Genomic DNA, 15258 nt, shown 5'->3' with positions numbered 1-15258 from the left:
ACCTATCCTGTTAAAACTTAATTATATTAGGGCAGTGAAACTGCTGTGTCTGATACAAGAATCATAAATATATGTTGTTATGTAATTGTCCAAACCCACAGAACGTAGAGTACAAAGGATAAAACTTTACCTACTATGAACTTCGATTTATGGTATGCCCACATGTGTTCATCAGCTGCAACAAATGCACCATTTTGGTGGGCAATGCTCATAATAGGGGAGGCTGTGCACAACAAGGGACAGGGGTACATAGGAAATCTAACTACTCTGAAACCTAAAACTGCTTTAAAAACTAACATCTATCATAATAATTTGAGGACAAAATGATGTGATTTTGTTGTAAATCAGACTTGAGTTATAACAGGTTCTTTATTTTTGGTTCGGATGAGCTGTTATTAGCTGTGGTCATACCCCAGACCATTCTGAAGCCCAGATTCACTAATTTTAGAATGAAAACTTGGTGGCCATTTACATTATGGTATCATTTAAATATTCTCCAAAGTCTGCACTATTTACCTGATACTATTTTATGCTGGAACAAAACTAAACAAAAATAATTGGACTCTTCAGAAACATTAAGTAATTTTTTTCTCCTCATAAGAAAATCTTTTTCTATATGCATTTCCTGGAAGAAGATTTGGTCTATTTTGATTGACATGAACAACTTAAGGAACCAAAGTGTGACTGATATCTCTCTTTTAATTCAATTCTCTATCCTCTGAAATTCCACAACTATTACCTCATTTCACTGCCAAATATTATGTCCATCTTCTAACAGTTTTCTTTGGAGAAATAGTAAAATGTACATACAGAGAAAGTTCCCGTGGAAACATAACATAATCACTTATCACACTTCATATTAGAGAAAAAATAATCACATTACTGTTAATAACCGCAAAAGAGCTAATTTTCCTTTTTTCCTCTTATTTCCATGGCTGATGAAATTAACTTAAAAGGAGATAATATGGCATTAGGGCTAAACAGAAGGCCTGTGTATCAGGTTGTCCCACGTTCCAACCCAAGTTCTGGGCTAGCATCTTCTTACAATGCTGTGAAAATACTTTTGTAGTGTTTTAAAAATAAAGGATTCAGATTTTAAAATCTAAATTGTACGTCATTGCCGATTATTACTGTATCATTGGTGTTGCCTTTGTCTAGTCCTGGAACATAGTAAAGTGACAGCAATATGTCTCAGAGAATCCCCCTTACAAAGTCAGGATTTATGTGATTTAGTTTTCAAAAATCAAAAATAAGGGTTTTTAATAATTTTAGAGCTCTGTTTAAAAGTCTGCTTATAATTAAGTTAATTAATTCTACTATTTGGAATGGAAAACCTCAGACTTCTTTGGGGTTGGGTGGCTTTTTCGTCAACTTAACAGCTGACTTCCATCATAACTCAGAATATCTGATCATTGTTTCAACCACTCCAAAAAAAGGAAATAATTTTAAAAACCACAAGTATCTACAAAGAGATATCTTAAGGATAAATGCTAATATATTAATGGTGACTATTACAAAGGTGAACATGGAACTCCAAGTTATGCCAAAAGTGTCCTTCCAAAAGAATTCACGTAGAGAAATTTTTGAATTGGAAAACTACCAGTGTTCCTTTAGTTTCATTATTAAGGAAGCCAACAGAAATCAGCATATTTCTTTTCCCACAAAAGCTCCCTTCCAATCTTTGCAGCTGTCTGCCACACAGATGTTTTGCATCACTGTACTTATGGTATTTTATGTCCTATGGACTCTCTTTTCTTTGCTTCTGTTATAAGACATGAGGCAGATTTTCCCAATAAAATATAAAGATCCTGTTAGCAGCATGATAGTCAATTTAACGCACACCCGTACCGCCCACTTTATATGAAAGTGACTAATTTCAAATTAGTTCTTCTATATGAAAAGGTTTCCTATGTAAATAACTGTAAACATAAGAATTCACAAATAGAGTGGATATACAATAAGTTGATTCGGACTTCATTGTTAAATACAGAGTAAAGGCTGGAACAATGGCATTAGATGCAAACTCTTATTAAAAAGTTTTACGAGTGATTAAATGCCAACAGACTGAAATTCAATAAACAGAAAACATATTTAAAATACCATTTCGGGAAGGTTTAGTTTTGGTGCCTACAGTCAGATTATGGTCGAGGGCACAGAAAGGATCACAAGCACACCATAGGGTAGAAGAGCAGGTCAACTTGAACGTGAACAAATATGTAAGAAGTATAGCATATGAAGTGGCGGGAAATTATTTAGCCTTCTCTAAATCATAATTCTAGTTCCTAGCTTAATCAAACAGAGGGATTTAAAAAAATTGAGGGTTCAAAGCTAGATCACATAGATGACCAAACACTTACAAATAAGAATTTCAAAACAAGAAAATTATTTCAGTTGAGGAAGATGCTGAGGGACAACTGAACAACTGTGTTCAGTTCAATAATAGAAATAGGTGTTATTTAGAGTTTGGTCTCCAACTTAAAAAGGAAAAATGGGCACTAAGTCCAATGCAATGAATTTGGATAATTAGAAAAACTATCCAACGACGATGGTAATAGAATATGAGAATGGGTTTTCTAGGAAACATGCTCTATCTCCCTGTACTGGAGAGCATTAATAACATAACATGAGAGATTATCCTGAGTCTTGAGTGGCTCTGATTCACTTAAATTTGGGGATGTATGGATGATTTTCCAAAGCCCTAACTCTCTTTGACAGAACTTGCTTAACTTTGAAGTCAAAGAAAAATGAAAGGTGCACAATTAAGTTTAATCATCACAGGTAAATACACAGGAAAATTTCATTTCACAAATGTACTAATTTCCTTGTTTTTCATTCTGCTTGACATGAATAGATTCTAATTATGCTTGTCATTGGCTATTGTTAATATTCTATTCAGTGATGGTAGAAGGAAAAGAGAATGAAAGCAAAGTGAGGTTTGGTATTTTTCATTCACCAAGAAGTGTCTTTAAAAGCCCCTTCTACATTCGGTAAAAAGCAAGCAAGAGAAATATGGTTCTATTTCTAAATTCCTCTACTTAACCAACCAGCAGTATATCTCCGAAATCGCATCTGGAGCTATTGCTGAGGTCACAACTCATACATCTTACCCTAAGTATTTAGCCACCACTCAACTATGTGGCAAAATTGAATAACAGTCAAGTCATTTGAGAATATTTTTTAAATTCCTTTAAGGATATACACTAAGAGAATCCTTGGGAAACAGAATTAAGAAATTTTGGGAAGCTATTGGCCCTGTGTATGGTTTAGGAAATATTTTTATGTTATGACTAAGCCTTCTAAATCTTTTAGATGCTGAATACATTTTGAATATAATAGGCCTTAGGGAAGAAATAAACAAGAATCTAACCCTTAGATTAGATTTAGATTAGCTTAGATTATGCTTTGGTTTGGAAAAAAACCAAAATTTGAACCATGATATTTGGAAGTTATATATTTCCAAGTTCTATAGATTCAAATGAATTAGAAAAAAAACTGGACCTAAACTTTTCAAACTTTTGTCAGATTTTACATAGGTTTTTAGCAGGTGGTGGTTATTGTATTTGAAACTAAGTATCTTGTCATTTCATGTGTTCATGTGAATTCCTCATTTAAATAAATAATTTAAAAGACATCAGGATGAATTCTTTGTGGCTACAGATAGCCTTCGGTTTAAGTTTTACCCTCAGGGAGGAAAAAAAAGTGTTGTTTAAAAGTTCTCTCTTGCCAGTTTTATCAAGCACAATTGAGCAAGGTAGCCAAGTTGGATAATTCCACTCCTTCCCTAATTAAACCTCTCTAACCCTGTCCCCCGGAAACCAATCTGACTTCCGTTCTTAATCATAGTCACTTAATGAAAAACTGATTTTAGAGCTTCAACTACTTGAGAGTCACTGTTAAAAGAATGTCTATGTTTCTACTTTTAGAGATAGGCGTTCCTTTTTAATGTTTCTTTTGCTGAAAATAACTAAGGAAGAGCTTTTCTTTTGTTTCAGAGTCTAGGGACAAAAGTCAGTATTTTCAAGTGGCTTTTTATGGCCAGCTTGTATTGCACTGATACCCAACACACGGCTTTCACACTGAGAAAGCTGAGTCCATGGGAGGGGATGTGGGCAGAGGCAGCTCAGAAGGGAGGCAGCGGCACTTGAGAACACTTTTCCGCCGCACTAATGCCTCTTTTACTCAGACATCCTAGCTGTGACTTTTTGGTTGATCTAAAGAATGCTTGTTTATTTCACTTTAGAAACCAACTACATAATATGCTAGTATATTTTCTATTCATTTATTATGTATTGCTACGACAAAGTATATTGGAAACTTGGTAAAACCTTTTACTATATTTCAATATAACGTGGCTCTACTTTGAACATAACTCACCCCAAATGTTAGGAAATCTTTGTTTAGCTGTCACAACAATATAGATCCTTCAGTAAAAATCACAATGAGACTCTGGATTACTCGCTTGTTTGATCAAGCATCCTACAAGCACAATATTATATCATGTGACTACTACTGCTGAAATAATTTAAGGACATCTGAAAATTCTAAATAATTATATCATGAATGTGGAGAGATGTTACTTAAGATCACTTTTAAAGAGCAAACCTAACTGAAGATAGCCTACGTTACACCTTTCAAAGAAAACAGACCGTACTTCAATATGATACTAGAGAATTGGTGATTAGAAGGCACACATTTTCATTACTTGAATTAAAATCAGATAAAAGGAGATACTTATTTATAGCATGGTTTCCTGTTAGGTATTAACTGAATGTTATGATTATCCATCTCTGTTCCAAGTACTTACCTGCAGTTACTGAAACTGGAATTCTCCACCATTTCAAAGAAAGACATACCAAAAATAAAATATGCAAAATTCAAGGATTCAACTCAGCCACAGTTGGCCTCAAAATTACAGCACCAATAATCTAATTACATTTAAGGACTGCAATTAATGTTAAAAAGAAACACAAAAAATCTAATCAGAAATATGTTCTGTGGTTCTAGGTACAAAGGAGCACAGTTAAGAACCTAACTTGACATTCCTCACCACCTCTAAAAGAACATCTGTCAAACTTCCTGTTGTTTTAACTGTATCACTGCCATTTATTGGCTTTTGAAAGTCACTGAACTGTTTCCATTCTGTGTGTACACTGCAAGACATGGAATCCATTCCCATTGCTAGATGAACACCAAGTATTTTTTTAAAATCTGTAATTTTTAAAAAGGTATCAAACACTTACGTTTAAAGCAGTAGGCATCAAATCTGCTATCAGGGGTAGGGAAGCCTGTCTGGTTCTCAAAACGATACAGGGTTCTCACCCCAAGTAAACCACCTCCACACTGGGCCCTGGCCACAGTCACAGGGTGGCGAACGCTGGCGTCGGACAGCCACCCATAATCGCACTGGTCAAAGCCATTCCTCCAAGCGGCTTGGAGTTCCCCCACTGTTGCCAGCCGGGCGTCCTGGTTTTCACACTCTTCTTCAGCCTCCTCAAAGGTAAGTTTATCAGGAGCAGTGATATGGAATACTTCACCTGAAATAAGGAGGGGAAAAAACACAACAACAAACTTAAGTTTTACTATTCATTCCCTTCTAATTTAGGGGTGGGCGGGGAGTACAAGAAGAAGGATATAATGCTTTTTTCATGTCAAGGTAGCAGCTTCTGATACTTTAAAGCAGTAAACAGCATGGTTACTCAATTTTGTCACTATTAATGTGACACATCCCAGAAAAGTTCACATATATTAACTTTATTATCAAATGACTGCTTCTATGGGCCATGGGTATACAGAAGCAACCATTTGATAATAAAGTTACAGTCAGTTCTTTAAAATGAACAAATCTTTTCCATTGATTCTTTGGACTACTATCTGGGAAAAGAGTTTTCTCTTCAGCAAAAGAGCAGGCTGGAAAGGGAAACTGCACCGAAATGTCACCCAGGTTATTTCATGTTGTTTCACCTGAAATCAAACAGTAGCTCTTAAACCCTCCTTCTCACCTATCACTACCATCAAAATGGATGAGCTCCCATCAAATTAAAAAACAAAACAAGGCAAACTCCAGGGTTTAAAGATGGGAAGGGACAGAAGCAAGATGGATTCCATGATTGCTATGTCAGAGACTAAGAGTGCATGGAGGCCAGTTAACTTAGCTCCCACTCAACTGGCCCAAGTGACCAAGGTCCCCCTGGAGGAAGTGGCTTTTTTTTTTCTTTTTCCTCTTTATGTATTTTTTTAATTGTGTATGTTAGTCACCATACAGTATGTCATTAGTTTCTGATGTACTGTTCCATGATTCATTGTTTGCATATAGCACACCCAGTGCTCCATGCAATTCATGCCCTCCTTAATACCCATTACCAGACTCACCCACCCCCTCTCTTCTAAAACTCTCCATTTGTTTTCTGGAATCCATAGTCTCTCATGGTTTATCTCCCACTCCGATTTCTCCCCTTTCATTTTTCCTTTCTCCTAATGTCCTCCATGCTATCCTTACGTTCCACAAATAAGTGAAGCCATATAATTGACTTTCTCTAATTGACTATTTGATTTATTTCACTTAGCACAATCTCCTCCAGTCCCATCCATGTTAATGAAAAAGTTGGGTGTTCATCCTTTCCGATGGCTGAGTAATATTCCATTGTGTATATGGACCACATCTTCTTTATCCATTTGTTTGTTGAAGGGCATCTTGGCTCTTTCCACATTTTGGCTACTGTGGACATTGCTGCCATGAACATTAGGGTACATATAGCCCTTCTTTTCACTGCATCTGTATCTTTGGGGTAAATACCCATTAGTGCAATTGCCGGATCATAGGGTAGCTCTATTTTTAATTTTTTTGAGGAACCTTAACAATTTTCCAATGTGGCTGTACCAATTTACATTCCCACCAACAATGTAAGAGAGTTCCCCTTTCTCCACAATTTCTCCATTTGTTGTTTCTTGCCTTGTCGATTTTTGCCATTCTAACTGGTATAATACTGATTTTGTGGTTTTGATTTGAATTTCCCTGATGGCTAATGATGATGATCAATTTTTCACATGTCTGTTAGCCATTTGCATGTCTTCTGTGGAGAAATGCCTGCTCAAGAAGACACAAAAGGATGGAAGAACATTCCATGCTCATGGATCGGAAGAATAAACATTGTTAAAATGACTATGCTACCTAGAGCATCTATACTTTCAATGCCATCCCAATCAGAATACCAGTGGCATTTTTCAAAATGCTGGAACAAACAATCCTAAAATCTGTATGGAACCAGAAAAGACCCCAAATCTCCCAGAAAAATGTTGAAAAAGAAAACAAAGCTGAGGGGGATCACGTTGCCTGATTTCAAGCTACATTACAAAGGTGTGGTCACCAAGACAGCATGGTACTGGCATAAAAACAGACACAGACCAATGAAACAGAATAGAGAGGCCAGATATGGACCCTCAACTCTATGGTCAACTAATCTTCAACAAAGCAGGAAAAAAAATCCAATGGAAGAAAAGATAGTCTCTCTTCAATAAATGGTGTTGGGAAAATTGTACAGCTATATACAGAAGAATGAAACTGGACCATTCTTTTACACCATACACAAAGATAAACTCTAAATGGATGAATGACCTCAGTGTGAGACAGGAATCCATCAAAATCCTAGAGGAGAACATAGGCAGTAATCTCCTTGACATCAACCACAGCAACTTCTTTCAAGACACGTCTCCAAAAGCAAGGGAAACAAAAGCGAAAATGAACTATTGGGACTTCATCAATATAAAAAGCTTCCACACAGCAAAGGAAGCAGTCAACAGAACAAAGAGAGAACCCACAGAATGGGAGAAGATATGTGCAAATGACACTACAGACAAAGGGCTGATATCCAAGGTCTATAAAGAACTTCTCAAACTCAACACCCCAAAAAAATAGGTAAGTCAAAAACCGGGCAGAACGGGCATGTTTTTATTTGCTACTCAACTCTGCTCAGTTGCTACTCACTCTGCCCAGGGTGCAACCTCTCACAATCTGTCTGCTCAGAAGAGGGGCCCTTTTCCAGGTCTCACAAAGACACCACATGTGCTAGCAGGGGCTCTAACCATGTTTGAGAAACTCTTCTATTTGCTTACTGATTAACAAAGAAAGGCTTAACGTTTACTTTGCCCATCACCCAGCCCAATTAGCAGAGAATCTGTTCATAATAACTTAACATGTCACAATAAAATATTCTGGAAATGCTAGAGACTTCGTTAAATTGGTACTTAGGGAGCTAACAAAACAACTGGCAGATCTAAATTCAATGCAAATTAAACGATGCCTCTCACATTTGAGCACAAGTGGCTCAAAGACAGAGGCAGGATGAGAGAGTGCCTAAGCAAATAGAGCAGGCAGAAAGAATAGACAATGAGGCAGGGAGGAAGCTACAATATTGATAGCCCCTTACTACAGCAGCGGCGGGTCCCGGTCTGCCTCTCCCTGAGACCGCTTTCTGATTCTATGATATATTAGACAACGGGGACTCCAGAGCTCTCAGGATTCAGCTCTTTTCACCTGACTGAAGGCAGATGTAACAGGCAATTGTTTAAAATGAATAGAGCCATTACTCTTTCTCAGTGTGCAATAGCTTTATAAAACAAGAAAAATTAGTGATGGGAAAAAATGGTCAAATCACACACGTCAGCTTTTGTCACTAGGAATCTAAAATAGGCCAAATCCCTGTAAGAGCTATTTGAAGAAGAGAGAACGAAATGACTTCTACCTGATGGAAAAAAAGTAAGGGAAAGTGGGAATGGGTTTTTGTCTTTAACTGTGTATGTAGGCTGGCAAGGAAAGCAATCTCAAATCCAAAAATACACCGTAAGACCGTAAGTTGCTGCTCCCCATTCCTGCACCATCTCCCTCCCTTAGAAGTTGTAAAAGCATAAGGGTCACAGTCCCACTTACGGAGTAGATCTTCAATAATCCTCGCTAAGTGAATGGCATTTCAAGTTCTTGTTAAGGAACAGGGTGCTCTTTTTCTTCCACCCTCCCCAAGCAGCACATTCAAAAAAGCTGCCTGCTGCAGAGCTTTGGGGAGCTGCGGTCCAAGAACAGCTGATTCATCTCACCTATGGATTTGGCTTAAAGCAACAAGGGGAAAGGCAGACAGAGAGACTGGGTCTGTGTGCTCCTGAGCAGCCTCATTCACTTCAAAGGAAGGCGAGTGTGAAAGAGGGCAGCGCGCCAGACTGCTTGCCTCTAAGGTAGAGCACTTGCATTTGTTATTACAGCTGGAATATCTTTCTGAGGCCTTAGTTCCCTGCATTGTGACGTACTGCAACTTCGAGGTGAATGACTGCTCCTTTATACTAATGAGAGTGATCAGCCAACCAGAGCAGACAGAGAACTGGAATTGGGAGAGTAAAAGTCTGCTACTGCAAACAGCAGTGCCAGCCTGTATGTGGGGGGAAATCAACTTCTCCAACTGCGGCCAGACCAAAGGGCTAATGAGGGAAAATGACAGCATGATTTCATGGGTAACTGGTTTCCCCTCTTAAACAGCAAACATGTTTGGGGTGTTAAAGGAAAGAAAGGTTTCAGAATATGCTGATCGGTTAAAAAGAGAATTCCCTTATTATTATTATTAAATCTATACAGATCTACTTATAGAATTTTTATATAGACATTCATTAGATCTGACTATATTGCAGTCAATTATTTAATTCATTTGTTTGGAAGATATAATTTCCATCCACCTATTCAGTACCCATAAAATGATTATTTATTTGATTAAATTCTATTATCCACAACACCACCTGTTTTCCTTTATACGTAGGAACTTTTCAAACACTGAAAATAAAATTTTAAAAAAATGAAAAAGCTGTCATTATTGGGTTTCATTCAACTCAGATTTAAAAAAAAAAAAAGATTTCACTGCCACTGAGTTTAAGGTGAGAATCAAAATAATTCATTTATAAAGATATATATATTAAATTATTTTATTTTAAGAAGATGAAAAGAAAAATATTTATTTTAACTCTGTTCCAAAAAGTAAATATCTAAGACCTCCTAAATCATGATTCTTTAACATGAACATTACTTTGCCCACTTAGAAAATCTAATAATATAGTAAAGCACCTACAGTATAGAATTACCTTACTGTATCCTGAAGCTGTTACAATTAACACTCAATCCACACCAAAAATGGCAAGTCAAATAACCAAACTTTGCTCTTCATATGTATTAACCTCAAAATATTAAGGCCTGGACATCTTATACTTTTGAGAAATATGCAAGAATATCCTAGCATATGGGCGCCTGGGTGGCTCAGTGGGTTAAGCCGCTGCCTTCAGCTCAGGTCATGATCTCAGGGTCCTGGGATCAAGCCCCGCATGGGGCTCTCTGCTCAGCGGGGAGCCTGCTTCCTCCTCTCTCTCTGCCTGCCTCTCTGCCTACTTGTAATCTCTCTCTGTCAAATAAATAAATAAAAAATCTTTAAAAGAATATCCTAGCATCTGTTTTATACTGAAACCCAAACCAGAAAATAGAAAAGGTAAGTCGATAGGTAATGCATAGCAGTAATTGAACTAATCCATATTACTAAGTGTCTTGGATTCCTAAGACATCTATGACCAGCGGAGAAGTACTTTTCTGTTGTTGTTGTTCATTAGATGCTTGGTTTTCCTTAATAATCCTTTGACATTTTATATCTTTTATCTAACATAATACAAACATAGGTGACTTATCTAAAGTCCAGAGATAAGGGCAAATAAGGCACCAAAGAACCAAGAGAAAGAGAAAGCAAATCTGGGAAATTAAGAAAAGCCACTCAGTGCATTCACTTAGTTTCTCTCTCTACAACATGACTTAAGTGGTCAGGTTGTGTAAGTGCCTGCCCTGAAGTTATCTTAAAAGCACCTTTTTTTGCCTCAGATGTATGTAATAAAAGTTCCTTCTGAATCACAGTACTGCTTTAGAGAGGGAGAGGAAGCAAATCTTTTGTGAGATAAAATGCCTATTTTATTAGCACAGGACAAGGCTGTGTTCTCGTCCTACCTCTGCATACTTGGAACTAAGCCATTTAATGTTCCTTAGATTTACTGGATAGTTGCATTCTCGGATGGCAAAAATTACTTTCACAAGTTGACAATGAGTCCACTCTCTAAGTTCCAGAAGTAGCCTCTTCAAGGTAGCTACATCTACAAGACACTTATCATCAAACTGGTAACTAGAGTATAGATTTGGAACCTGTTTGTAAATGTTATCTACCTGTGAGAAAATACTTAATTTTTCTCTAAAGAGAACAAATAAAATGTCAGGAAAGAAATACACAAAATGTTTACATATAATTATTTAACATAAGAGGTCAAGTTAATTTAAGTTGGCATAAGTAAGAATTCATTGAGGTATATACATATATGCTCACTTTAGTACACATGTGAGATACAATAATGCAGAATGGAGGATTGCACACATAGGATAATGTTCATATTCATCTGAAAAACATATATGTGGTATCTTAATGCATATTTTCCCAAATCTCAAGTTAAATGTCCCTGGTTTGAATTATTACTGTTATTTCAACTTTCTAGGGATGTCCTAGAAGAAACTGGAAGACACCGCTGGTGAGACTTTAATATCTGGTGACATCCCACAAACTAAATTTACCTTAATCATGGGAATTAACATCATCAGAAATATTCAGGAAAAAAAATACTTTATTTGACGACTAACTGCCTCAAGACTCCGTGGAAATTGGACCATGCATGTTCTTTTTCCCACACTTCTGATTGCTAAATGGAAAAGTGGTTTCTTGGCAGACTAAAAAATGACACACTCTAAAATGGCAAGCAATGATGAAAACAAATCAAACACTGAGATGACCCACACTGTTCAAAAGCTAGAGTTTACAACCAGGAGTAACTCAGAACAACTACTAGAGAGCCTGGTTCTAGAGCAAAGTGAGGATCAGTTCTTACTCTCCTGCCGACAATTCCCTGTGAATACCAAGAGAAAAAGGGAATTGGCAAGGGCAGGACATACATAATTACTCCATTCCCCGCTGCACTCAGCAGCCAGGTAGCCAAAACCAAAAATCCCACAATTTTTCTCACTGGGTATATTTGTTGGGTAATGTGATAAGTGTTTATTGTTTGTTTCTGTTTACTTGTGCTCATAACCCTTCTATCATGAACTGTCCAGTCTGAAAATAACTTCTTATAAACTAATCATATTTCCCTTTATCCATTTAAAAAGGACTCTCTGATTTTTTTTTTTTTTCACTTTAAGGAAGTTCAAGATTTGTCAATGTTACTACATTGTCTTGCTATTTAAGTTATACTAAAGTAACAAATATATGTAATGGTAGTTACAGTAAGTAAGCTGGAAGCAATCACCTGAAGGAGCTTCTAAATGCCAATATAATAAAATCACTTATGGCAAGTATCCTGATAATAAAAGCAATTCAGCATAATTATTGCTAGCTTTGAAGTTTTGGACTTTTAAGTTTCAAAGGAGGTTTCTTTTTTCTTTTCTTTCTCTCCATGTCTCTCCTGTCCTCTCACACTCTTTCATTCTTGGTCTTTTTCTGACTCCGTCTATATACACACAATCAAAGCATTGAAGACTAGTGCCCATTATACTCTGGATCACAAAATCCATCAGTTGTACCTGTTTGATTAACAGCTAACTTACACTGCTATATAATCTTTTGAGGGCCGATATTTAAAGATAACTCAAAAGCATGTCAGTTTCCCTAAGATTTGATCCTTTAACCTGCTCGAAGATCAAACTTCCATCACGATGACAAGAAAATCTCAGGGGCTGCCAACATAATTTTGCTCCATCTCTAGTTCTAGGCTGGCAGTGTTTCCAATATGGGGGCAATGGGATTGTAAAGACAGATCAGCACCTTTCAGATTTCTCACTTTTCTTAGGCTGAAGGAGAAGCATGATGTGGCTTAGAACATAGATAGAATTTTGAATTTATAGCTTCTTCTTCTTTTTTTAATATTTTATTTATTTATTTGACAGAGATCACATGTAGGCAGAGAGGCAGGCAGAGAGAGAGGAGAAAGTAGGCTCTCCCTGCTAAGCAGAGAGTCCGATGTGGGGCTCGATCCCAGGACCCTGGGATCATGACCTGAGCCGAAGGCAGAGGCTTTAACGCACTGAGCCACCCAGGCGCCCCTGAATTTTTAACTTCTAATTACTAAAGAATTGTCATCAACTGGCTCTGATAGTCAGTTAACGTGCTCTAAGTCAGATAACAATTCATGAGAAAAGGATTATTATACAAGATCTTGTGTATGTCAATTTCAAGGGCTTAAAGAGATAGGAAGTCCCACTAAAATTTAAACATATTTTTATGGTTTTTCAGGATGTCAGATCTCATTCCTTCCCACTGACAGAGCAGTAAGATTTTAATTAGAGTGAGAAAGAAGTTCTAAAAAATTTCTGGATGTCTGAGTCTTCAAAATATGTGAGATTGAATGTGTTATTTGATTTGACAGGCACAGTATGGCTGCAGGTCAACACAGGACGATCAGCCTAGTTTGGCTTTTTTTTTTCTTTTTACTTTTCACAGATGAAAGGTAAATGGCCACTGTATTTCCTAAGAAGCTCTTTCAGTTCAGAACTCCAAAAGATCCTGACATTAAAACCTTAGAGCAAATGACCGTCACACGCTTCAAGGGATGTATATCATGGCAAGTCTACTTATGGTAAGATTATAAATGAAAGGGTCTATATATAGAAAATCTTAAGAATGCCATTAAAAAACTATTAGAACAAATAAACAAGTTCAGCAGAGTTGCAGGATACAAGGTACAAGACCAATATATAAATGCATTTCCATATACTTCCCACAAACAGAAAAAGAAATAAAGAAAACTCCATTTTCATTTGCATTAAAAATAACAAAATATTTAGGATGAAATTTGAGAAAAGTACTGTAAAATTTATACTCTGAAAGGTATAAAACACTGATGAAAGAAATTAAAGACAGTCTTTTTTTTTAAAGATTTTATTTATTTATTTGACAGACAGAGATCACAAGTAGACAGAGAGGCAGGCAGAGAAAGAGGAGGAAGCAGGCTCCCCGCTGAGCAGAGAACCTGAAGAGGGGCTTGATCCCAGGACACTGGGATCATGACCTGAGCTGAAGGCAGAGGCTTTAACCCACTGAGCCACTCAGGTGCCCCAAAGACAGTCTTAAGAACGAAAAAAATCCCATATTCATGGATCAGAAGATTTATTATGGTTTTAGATGGCAATACTCTTCAAATTGATCTAGAGATTCAACACAATCCCTATCAGAAGCCCAGCTGGCCTCTTTGTAGAAATGGAGAAGCTGATCCTAAAATTCATATGAGAACTCAAGGAACCCAGAATAACTAAAATGATTTTGAAAAAGAACACAGAGGTCTCATACTTTCCAATTTCAAAATTTACTACAAAGCAATAGTAATCAAGACAATGTGGGGCTGACATAAGTACAGACACATAGATCAATGGAAACAAACACATATATCTATGATGAGTTGATTTTCAAAAAGGTGCCAAGGCCATTAAATAGGGGAAAGAATAGCCTTTTCAACAAATGGTGCGGGGACAACTAGATGTCCACATGCTAAAAAATGAATCTGGACTCTTAACTCATACTACATACAAAATTAACTCAAAATTAATCAAAAGAAAAGTAAAACTTAAAACTTGTAAAACTTGTAGAAGAAAATACAGAAGCAAGCCTTCATGACTAAGGATTTGGCAGTGTTTTCTTAGATATGACATCAAAAGTACAAACAAACAAGAACATATAGCTAAACTGGACTTCATTAAAATTCAAAAATTTTGCATGTCAAAGCACCCTACTGAGAAAGTAAAAACGACAACTCATGGAATGGGAAAAAATAGGTGCAAATCTTCTGAGAAGAGGCTTTAATCTAGAGTATATAAAGAACTCTTGTGACTCAACAACAAAAAGACATTCCAGTTACAAATGGGTAAAGGTTCTCAACAGACATTTCTTTTTTTTTTTAAAGTGAGGTTTCAGTGACATACATTATATTCATTTCAGGGGTACAACATGATGATTGAATATTTGTATATATTGCAAAATGATCACTATAGTAAGTCTAATTAATATCCATTACCACACATTGTAACTATATCTGTAACTGATATTTTTTCTTATGATGAGAACTTTTAATTTTTACTCTCTGGGCAACTTTCAGATATGCAATATAATATAATTAACTATGGTTGCCATGGTGTATATTACATCATCATGACTTGTTCAT

General features: G+C 36.6%; 1 protein-coding gene across 5 annotated transcripts in view; it reads right to left on the bottom strand.

Annotated features, from left to right (window-relative positions):
• The window catches only part of VCAN (versican), a 110849-nt gene that overhangs the window by 65086 nt on the left and 30505 nt on the right, over positions 1-15258 (bottom strand). For all 5 annotated transcript variants that reach the window (XM_059418196.1, XM_059418192.1, XM_059418195.1 and 2 more), the window contains exon 6: positions 5241-5534. In XM_059418196.1, the coding sequence (XP_059274179.1) occupies positions 5241-5534 (294 nt within the window). The remainder of the gene's footprint in view (positions 1-5240; positions 5535-15258) is intronic.

The sequence above is a fragment of the Mustela nigripes genome, chromosome 12 (genome assembly GCF_022355385.1).
Source record: "Mustela nigripes isolate SB6536 chromosome 12, MUSNIG.SB6536, whole genome shotgun sequence".
NCBI lineage: Eukaryota > Metazoa > Chordata > Mammalia > Carnivora > Mustelidae > Mustela > Mustela nigripes.
This window is presented reverse-complemented; position numbering and strand designations above follow the sequence as displayed.